The sequence below is a fragment of the Dermacentor silvarum genome, chromosome 4 (genome assembly GCF_013339745.2).
Source record: "Dermacentor silvarum isolate Dsil-2018 chromosome 4, BIME_Dsil_1.4, whole genome shotgun sequence".
NCBI lineage: Eukaryota > Metazoa > Arthropoda > Arachnida > Ixodida > Ixodidae > Dermacentor > Dermacentor silvarum.
Genome location: NC_051157.2, coordinates 97903780 through 97914377, shown reverse-complemented (window position 1 = coordinate 97914377; position 10598 = coordinate 97903780). Strand labels below are relative to the sequence as shown.

At 45.3% G+C, this 10598-nt stretch overlaps 1 protein-coding gene across 2 annotated transcripts; it reads right to left on the bottom strand.

The window, feature by feature from the left end:
• Nucleotides 1-2399: 2399 nt before the first annotated feature.
• On the bottom strand, nucleotides 2400-8223 carry LOC119450411 (retinoic acid receptor RXR-alpha-B). Of its 2 annotated transcripts, none has more exons than XM_037713851.2 (2): nucleotides 4108-8223; nucleotides 2400-3726 (listed from the first exon to the last, which is right to left on the bottom strand). In XM_037713851.2, the coding sequence occupies exon 1, from the start codon at nucleotides 7960-7962 to the stop codon at nucleotides 6703-6705; it is 1260 nt and encodes a 419-aa protein (XP_037569779.1). In that variant the 5' UTR covers nucleotides 7963-8223; the 3' UTR covers nucleotides 2400-3726; nucleotides 4108-6702. The 2 variants fall into 2 exon arrangements, with proteins under 2 accessions (XP_037569779.1, XP_049521819.1); XM_049665862.1 differs by having other exon boundaries at nucleotides 2400-4516; nucleotides 4923-8223.
• Nucleotides 8224-10598: the final 2375 nt, after the last annotated feature.

The following is a 10598-nucleotide window of genomic DNA, read 5'->3' as shown; positions in this document are numbered from 1 at the left end:
GCACGCTTATGCCACAAGAAGACCTTGGCCGTTCTTTTATTTTTCTTCGTCTTCGGCTGTTTCTAAACTTCAATCCTGAAAAGCCAACTTGCAGAACAAGCTTTCGTAGCTACCAATAAATAAAATTTTCCATCGTGTCTGCGAAGGTCTACAAAAGTGTTTTTCGACTATGGTAACTGCAAAGGGCACTCAAATGCTTTGCACCCAAGCCCGAGCCCAGAAGTGAGAAGCACATTCTGCATTCGCGTGCAGGGCCTATGCAGTACACCTCGCTTCCTTAACACAGACTGCACATAAACCTCCCAAGCACTTTGGCGACAAAGTGAATGAGCGTTTTCGTAGTTTCGGCATTCCACAGACCTTTATGGACATGTGTGCATACACTTTATCGAATGATTAGCAATTCATGAGCCTAATTTGTGAAGTTGTTTCCTTCGATCCTATTCTTTTCAATGTGTTGTGTTGAGAAGCCGACTTCAGTGATAACTACCACATGATCAAGTACAAGCTGGTGGCAAAGACGAAAAGAATTATTCAAGAAAAAATTTTTTACAAAATGTGGGCCCAGGTAGTCACTGTACTCTGAAGTCCCAAGCTACAAACAGCATTTCCTATGCACAGACCCCAACAACATGAACTAATAAACACTGTAGATTATAATGCAATCATCATGGAGGACACCAGAGAAGAGAGAACTTGTACAAACTTTTACCATGCACGAGATTTCCAAAGCAGACCAAAATTGCCTCATCTGAGCACCCTTGCATTTCAAGATCATTACAGACAGGCCACTTTTATCTAAGCAGCGCACAGTCGTAGCTATAATTTATATTTGTTGGGCAGGGTTTCCCTCTCTGCTCAATTCATGGAACAATTCATGGAACGCCCTTTCCATGAACTGGAAAGGGCGTTCCAGTTGCATCCAACGCTTACCAAAGGAGTACCAACACACAAACTTGTCCTACATTTACTTGCTTTTTTAGGTAGCTGTCAACTTCATAATTAGGGTAAAAACCACAATTACTCAAGAGTGCCACATATAATTAATGACAGCACCTTTTATACTACCCGTTCAAGATGTGCACCAAGCGCAGCGTACCCTTTGGATGAAAAAGGAGACTCATCACACCACCGAAAGCAGAAGTAGTGGTTACCTGGTATCACAAATTTAAGAGCCTGCCAGTCAACCTGGTAAAGTGGTTGAAAGTGATACAATGACCGTGTTGCTGAAAGCTATCAAATTGGCCAGTCTAATTATACACTTCTCTAGGAAACACAGGGGGAGACGGTCTCCCTCCCCTCTTGTTCCATCGAGTGCTGAGTGGACTCAGCTATTGGGAGCATGGACTTGGTGTGTGTGTGCATGTCACTAGTATCTGGTACAATAAACCACCACAACAGGTCTTCATAACGTTGAAAGTCTCCTTTTTCGCGTCCGAAGTACTGCACTTGGCACACATATTGAACTGGTCACATCTGTGGCGTTATCCTGCGAATGAGTGAGATGGGCCACAAATTAAAAAAACATATTTCTGATGAGAAATCGCCAATGTCTGGCCTCAGCACTCTGCACTGCGCTCTAAAGGAGAGCTCAACCACGATGGATGCCCCATCCTCAGACTATTTCCCTGGTTCCTGCCTTGGACTGGGGCACGCGACTCGTGCCACACAGTCACGAGAAGAGGAGGCACTTTGCCGTCTTTATCGGAGGATGGCATGTCATCTGCTGTACGGTGATTGGCAGCTGCTACCAGCTGCTAGACATTAAAAGGTAAAGCAATGAACGGGGCTAGTTGGTGGACATTCATGATTGTATTGTGCTTAGTATTACACTGACAGAAGTTTACTAAAGAATGTACGTGGTGCAAACTACCAACTTGTTTAATACTGTTAAAGAACACGTTTATATACATGGTGATTGGGGGGAAAGGGAGTGAAATATCAAATTTGACAAGGTGATGACATGTGATGCTGCTGTGGGCCGGAACAGCGGCGTTCACTTGCACCCGTTGGCGCTGGCAAATGGTAGCGTAATTAATCATTTGTTGACCTCTCGGGAAATAGAGGCTCCACAGCCTAATTACTGTGTCGGCAGCTATGCAATAAAGCAATGAAAACGAGACAAAATTTTTCTGTTAGTACTCTTTCAAAAAATAGGCAGTATGAGGAAAGAGGAGACCGGGCCTTCTACATTAGTTCAGCCACATTTAAAGGCAAGGATGGAGACAAAGCATTAGTCTGACTTAGCACAGTCTATATACTAACTTAACACTGTCTATATATAGTCAACAAAAACCTACATTCATGTAGCAGTATCTCCACTTATTCCATCCGAAAAGCCGTTTTGAGCTTACCAACGAGAGGCACAGCCACAGTAAATTACCAAATGACTAAAAACATCCTGAAAAAGTACACAGATTCTTTTTGTCTCAGCGATACAGCAGAGCGTCGCAAGACACCCACGATGGAAAAGGGCCCTACCCATCATCACTTCACTGCTAACAGGTGTGGACCTCGTGTGAAATGCAGTTATGCCTGCATATCAACAAAGTGTTGGCTGATGGCCACTGCAGTCAATGCCTGGTAGGCATAGTTTTGTGGCTGTGAACACTGGCAGTAAATAGGTTATACAGATGGGAGAGAAAAGAAAATATGGTGGATGAAACCTCGCCCATCCTCACACACATTTCATAAGCATACCAGTCTCCTTTATTTCCATTAGATTCATGTGACTGGCACTCTAGTGTGCTGAAATTCCAGTGCTTAGGGACAACATAACATTACAATTTTCCTCACCTGCACAATATTGCCACACAAGAGGGAACATAAAGCACACTCAATAGTGTTACGGTTCACCCTCACATTAACACCTAAACAGCTTTTTTTTTTTTTTTTTTCATGTACAGCAAGTAAAGGAAATCTTGTGATGCTCTTCTACGATGATTACAACGTTGAATTATACCAAATTAGTTCTGCAGAATTCCACAAGGTGGAGGAAGGTTCATGGAAGGAAAAATTGACATCCGCACTGGTTTCTGAGAAACCCGTGTGGGTTTCCTTTGTAGGTTCGTGCTACAGGTGGATATCAATTTTAGAGCGCAGCTCTTGGGCACCCGGTTCCTGCTTTGAGCGTCAGTGCCTCTCGGCGTAACCGAGCACGGCAAAGAATGAAAAGAGCGAATGCGGAGCGCAGCAGGTGATGAAAGACGGCGAGAGCAAAGAGAGCGCAAGGAGGAATGCGGAGGAGGAGAGTATGGCAAAAGGGTGAGGAGGAAAGCGGAGCGCTACACGAGATGTGCTCCACAGTGGCGACCAGGCATGCGGCGAGCGAGTCCACCGATACCATATATGGAAACAAAGCGCTGGGGTGTGGTTTGGACTCACTGCGCCGCCGCCGCTAGAGAACACGCTCTGCGCTAGTCATGCTTTCCCATGTAAACGCTTTCTTTCTGAACAATGAGTGACGCAACCAGTGGAAATGCTTTGTCTGCCACTGCTGCTAAACGAGCTGCCCGAGCAGAGGCTCAGCACCGCTTCCAAGAGGACCCTGTCGTTCAAAATCAAATACTTTGCCACAATATATCATGAATTCAAAACACCTAAACAGCTGCACTTAAAATTCACATTAGAGAGTATTGTAATCATCGGTGAATTGTTTTTCCTTTCATGAACAATAATGAATGATGCACTGCTGCTCACACGTGAAAAGTTGTCAATGAAGTGCGTCTCCACCACAAAACGGCTCAGAAACAGCAGGTTGCAGTAAAGAGGAGTAAGATGCCCACTTCTTTTAGGCTACACACTGATCCATCCCAAATGAGCAAAACCAAGATTGCAAACAAAGATGCCATAAGCACATAGTGCTCGGTGGTCATATAGGGGGAGGCAGAAAATTTGCTTACAGAAGACAACTGTGTTGCCAAATTGCAGATCTATTTTTACATGTCTTACTACCAAAAAATAAAGCACAGGCAACAACACACCTTCTTAAGACATGCCACTGGTGTTCTCAAATTGGTGACATTTCATAAGCACAGCCTCATGAAAGGGAAAATTGCCATTAGTAGAAGGGAAATTGTCACAGTAGAACGAAGTCATAAAGCAAACCACAGAACTGATTTGCCATTACTGCCCCTGTGCTTTGAGTTGTCAATTAATTTGGCCTCACTCTGCAATCTACTAGCCTCCTTATCACCCTAGAGAAGCATTGGTCCTGAGCTCAATCCCAACTCCAGGATGAATTATTCAACTGCAAAACTTTCTTTTTAAGAAAACCGTGTCGGTGACAATTTTTCCATTTCACGAAACTTCTTCCACCTCGCCGGTCAGAACTGAATTGCCAAACTCAGCTTTAGCGTTGAACAGACAAGATATGGTGATGCTGATGCATACAAAACTCTTGTTGTGGTCACAATTCTTCTTGCTTCAGCCACCTATTACAAGTGCTGCGCCATTTATAACTGAACAGCTCTCATGCAAGTCCATCTTCAATAATTATAAAAACATTTGCAAGAACCTGTTCTTAACAGGGTGCCACGTCGGGACGCTAAAAATAGGCATACATAACTATCAGACCGCTAGCAACAGCTCAAGTTCAACTGCTAAAACTTCCGCAAACATTTAACAGTGGTTTGTACACAAACAACCCCGTGATCATGTTTACACTTTTCACTGCAAGAAATTTTATACTTCTCATTACAAGTATTTTTCCTACCTGACACTAAAAACATCTTTTTCACCCCCCAAAAAATTCATTATACATGACTCGTCTGCAGTTCGAAAGTACATCATTATATGCAAATGCTGCACGAATGCCAATGAGTCCTGTCTAAACCACAGGGTATAAATTTACATTTACATTTATAACTGCACAGCTCTCATGCAAGTCCATCTTCAATAATTATAAAAACATTTGCAAGAACCTGTTCTTAACAGGGTGCCACGTCGGGACGCTAAAAATAGGCATACATAACTATCAGACCGCTAGCAACAGCTCAAGTGCAACTGCTAAAACTTCCGCAAACATTTAACAGTGGTTTGTACACAAACAACCCCGTGATCATGTTTACACTTTTCACTGCAAGAAATTTTATACTTCTCATTACAAGTATTTTTCCTACCTGACACTAAAAACATCTTTTTCACCCCCCAAAAAATTCATTATACATGACTCGTCTGCAGTTCAAAACTACACCATTATATGCAAATGCTGCACGAATGCCAATGAGTCCTGTCTAAACCACAGGGTATAAATTTACATTTACAGAACACTTCAATGGTGAAACACGCATTTTGCATTTGATAGCATAAAACGCTAAGTTTAAAATCACGAAACAGGAAAAATATATTTTCTTCACCACTAATATGCTTTCCTACACATAAAGCAACTCTTTTTACAGCAATGAGTCAGTTAAAAGTCCACAGGCCTCTTACGAATGCTATCATGCACTGTAGGAAACCTTATGCTTGATGTATGGCATACCAATCATAAGAGCTCTGGACAAGTGTCAAGACTTAATTGCTAAGAGCCAATTACAACTTCGGAACCAGCAGCTTAAACGAAATACAACTATCTGACCTTGAGCCGCTGCACATTTAAAAGTGATTAAACTAGTTATATCACCATAAAATGCTGCATGTTTTGAGTAGCACTTGGCTATGGATGGTGCCACCATAGGATTCAGCAGCAGCACCAGCCTGCCAATTTCGCACAAGCACAAACATGCAACAAGTGAACTTTTAGCACCAAAAATAAAATTTGAGTTAGCGTGATTTTTTACTGTGTTCTGAATATCAGCTAGTTGCTTTCGTGTTTGACTATAATAAGGAATAAAGTTTGTGTTTTTGTGCATTCAACAAGAAGCAAAGGCCCATAGGTTTCGAAAATATCAGAATCACTATGGCACATTGGTTCAAGAAAACTTCAGTGCAGACAGACCATAGGACAGCTAGCTATTCTGCGAGCGCAATTCTGTTAGTCAAGCTAATTAAAACAGGATATGCAGCAATATTTTTTTTTTTCAACATGGCAAATTATAGGGCTGCGGAGAAGGCACTGCAAACCTTAGCAACATTCAATATCCAACTCTCTCACATTATCATGACACATACAAGTGCTCCGTGAGGAACCAGCCATTAAATATGTTCGAACATTGATATAGAGTGACCACCAACATGCAGTAGACAATAATGGCAAAGAATCTGGAACACAGTTCTTGGCAAGATGGCCAACAATCCTTCCTCCTCAGTGAGGGTGGTGAAAAGTATGTGGCAGAGGTACTGGAAACGTTTCCAAGGTGCTCCTGTCATAAGCTAATGGTACAGTAACTGCTACGTCACTTAGCGCAAAAAACACCAAGAGACGCTTTGTCATGCAAGCTTGCACTCAGCTGTACCTCACGTACGTATGTAAATGAAACCTTCAACAAGCTACAGTACGAGCTCAAGCAGGGATACACAATGACTGTTGTCCATTCGCCTTCAAAATCACACAGCAGCTATTTACCAGCACACTGCTGTGTGCGGAGTAACAAACGTATCCTGGCACACTGAGGTCGAAAGCATCGCACAAAACATTTCCCAGTGACTCAAGTCTGCAAACACGACAACTGCAACAGCCGTGGCACTGCAGACGTTATTATATTGATGGCGATGTTGCAGTCGCGAACCTTATGACTGCAGGATCCCTTTCAAGATCGAGGGCTAGGGATCGGCCGGTGCCTCGAGCATGTTGAGCAGAAAGCTGTCGATGGGAGTGTCTCCAATGAGCTTGAAGAAAAATAGGTGCTCGAGGCACTTGAGGCCGATGCTGCGCAGAGCGGGCAGCCGCAGCAGCAGCTTACCAAAGCGGCCCGGCTGTTCCGGATGGTGGCGCCGGCAGTGTTCCTCGAGGGCAGCGTACACCTTCTCGCGGAGCGCCTCGACTTTGGCGACGTTGCGGAGCCCCTTGGCGTCCGGATTGAAGAGCACTACGGCGCGCAGGCATCCGAGTTCAGTCTTGTCCATCTTCATATCGCGCATCTTGGCCACCAGCTCGGCCAACACGCGGTCGAAGATGTCGCCGACGCCCGCGCTATGCGCGCTGTGCCGCTGCACCACCAGGCCCGTGGCGAGAACGATGCCGTCTCGCGCGGTCACAGAGCGGTGAGAGAAGGCGGCGATAAGCAGCTCGTTCCAGCCGGCTTTTAGCAGAGCCGTGCGATCCTCGATGGGTAACTCTTCGAAGTGCGGAATCCGCCGGGCCCACTGCACGAGCTCGTGAAGCTGCCGGTCGGCGGCCTGACACATGCTGTTGACGGGATCGCGGCCCGACGCGGCCGCGTCCGCGACCAGCACGGACGGCGCCGGCTGGTCGACGCGCATCTCGGCTTCGAGGATACGGTCCAGCGGCATATCCGGCGAGCCCGGCCCTCCGACGGCGACGCTGACGCAAACACCGCCGCTCGTGCTCTCAACCTCGTTGTCGTTGCGGTCCTTGGCCCGCTGGCGCTCCTCCTGGACGGCCTCGCGCTTCATGCCGCACGCGAGGCATTTCTGGTAGCGGCAGTATTGGCAGCGGTTCCGCTGCCGCTTGTCCACCACGCAGCGCCGTTCCTCTCGGCAAGCGTACGTGAGGTCCTTGCGCACGGTGCGCTTGAAGAAGCCCTTGCAGCCTTCGCAGCTGTAGACGCCGTAGTGCTTGCCAGATGCTCGATCGCCGCAGATGGAGCAGAGGTGCTTGGAGCCGCTGAGCGGATGGGTGGCCGGGAAGCGCGAATCTCCCGCGACGGGCGTCGCGGACGACGGCCCGTTGCTGAGCGGCGGCGGCTGGCCATCGGCGGGAGTGCGGTTCACTGACAGCGTTCCCCCGCCGCCGTAGCCGCCGCCCGACAGGTAGGACGACGGCTGCGGGAGCAGGCTACTCGACACACCGTTGGACGCACCGCCATTGAGGTTCCGCGTCGTCGGCTCTTGGTAGGCCATGGTCTCCGGCGGGCTTCAGGCCCCGCGCATGCGGCCCGACCTTGCGTGCGGCAGATCGGACGCGCGATCACAAACAGGCTGTCCTCGAGCGGCAGGTGAACGTTCAGTGGGGCAACGGCACCCGAGCGAAGCCAGCCTGGGCAAGCGACCTGACGCGCTGCCGACGCTTGCCAAGGCGGCAACGTTGCCAGTGTTGCCGGACGCGCCGCGCAGGCAGCTGGTGTGCGGCGGCGGCGCAATCGCGCAACCGACGAGCGCGGAGGCTCGGCAACGCGCAGCTGATAGGCGGGCGAGACTGCGCCGCTCGTGGATCGCGGTACGTTGTTTACACGGCAAGGTACACGGCACAAAACAGACCTTCACATATTTGTTTATTGAGTCCACTTCTCTGCAGTGCGCTTATTGACCTTGAAAACATAAATCAGGCAGGCTTGCGCCAAAAAAGGCCATTCTGAGACTTGTGGCTGCCATTTCATGCAAATTAAAGCGCAGTTTATTTCCCGTGGCTAATATATTTACATTATTTCACCCGATTTACATGTCGCATGCGACTATTGTAGGTTAATAAATGTACTTCACGGGCTGAATTCTGTGAGCATTATGACACTTCCGAGTTGACAGTGGGTCAAAATCCTGTGTTTATGTGCTATACAAACTTGCATTCAGGTTTGTTTCTATAAATAAATAACTACAACAACAACGCCATTCCATTCTGTGTTGTCACAACTAAACAATTAGGCCATCTCTTTCATATAGATATTCTACTTTGTATAGAATATGCAAAAATCAATAGCAAGCATGCTAAGAGAGAGAATTAACTTAAAATAAATACCGTTGACTAGTCAACGTGGTTATTCTGGGTTACAACCTATGGAAAACAAGTTACACAGGGCGGGCTACTATGTTTCGACAAAAGTGCCACGAGTACACAGGGTAAGCAATAATATAAACAAAATATAGAAAAATACTTATGTGAATTGTTTCTATCCAAGCTTGTAGCAGATTCTGTCATGTGTTACAAAGCTTAAGAAAATTTTGGGAATGCGCTTCATTTGCATTTACCAACTGCGGAGCTTTGTCTACACAAGACACGCAAGCCCCACTTCACTGCTCTTCCTAGAGAATTGTGAGGGGATATAGTCGTTGCATGTACCTACATATACAACACAAGATGGGTCAAGAATCAGGCAGTAGAAATAAACTGTATCATTTAAAAATACAAAAATGATTAAATGAAATTGAAATTTTAATTCTTCGAGAGAGAAACACACCTGAGTAGACACAGCAGGAAAATTCATTCAAGAGTTGGGACTTCATTCTCATATTCTAACTTTGCCTCATGAGTCATGCCACAAAGTAAACTGACATTGGAAAAAAAAAAAAAAAAAAGACAAAGTAATGCAGTACCCACTCTGACACAATGGAGCTGTATGCAAAGTGAGAACGCACAACATAATAAAGCAGCATGTGGCATGCAAGATATACCAAAACTCATTTATTAGTGTAAATTACAAGACTTTTAGGACCTGGTTTTATCAGCACTACTCTGATTGAAGTGCATGAAACTCAGAATATTTGACCACACGCAAGCAATTAATTTTACTCTTTCGCATATCTCATGTTATGGGTCTGTCATCTGCAGAGAAAGCACACACAAGGAATTTCTGTCAGGCATGGCTATAGCTAGGCCTGTAACTAGAGGGAGGGTTATGGAGTCCCCAAAACCCCACGAAATTATCACTGAAGTGATATACTGCTCAGCACAATTTGCATGTATGTCATATTATATGTACACGACAATTCATGTATTAGATGTTTACACTACCACATGTCGGCGATGTGCTTGATTCACACATGAAAACAGGTGAATCGAAATGTCAAAATGGCCACCCTTACCCCCACAATACGCCTCCCAAAAATAATTCCGGGTAGGGCCCTGGTTACAGCACAGGTACTATGAAAATTCACGCTGCAGATACACTAGAAGTGTGTTCTGCGTGGCAGTTTAGACGAGTTTACTGCTTATCTTCGTGGAAACATGCCATCAAAACTATGCTTTCTCAATAGAGAGCCTTAGTGTAATAGAGACATGTTATTATTAGCATAGACTTGTACAATACCGAAAGGTATAGATGCAAGCAGCAGCACTAATAGAAGCATTTAATGAAGCAGCATTCAACCGAACCATGATGACCAGCTATTGGAAGGTCCAATATACCTTATTTCAGCAGCTACATTGTCATCGCAATGATATTTGCGATTTTCTTTTTTGCAAAGATTAGAGCAACACAAGAACATTATCACTATACTAGTAGTGCATGAATATTTATTTTCATACTCTCAGGGCCCAAAGGCATTAGAGAACAGTGGAACTACAAAAAATTGCAAACAGAATTTTTAAAGTGTTGTTACTGATATTTGAATATTGATATTTGTTACCATACAGCAAATTATCGGATATACTAGTAAATATGAAGATTTCTCACTGATATAAGCCCATCTAATGAATATATTCTTATAACAAATATATTGGATATAACGAATGTACTTTTGTGTCAGATGCCACTTCAACATAACGTGATTCAACTGTGGGATACATCGCCATTTATATGGCTAACACTATGCAAACGCTCTCA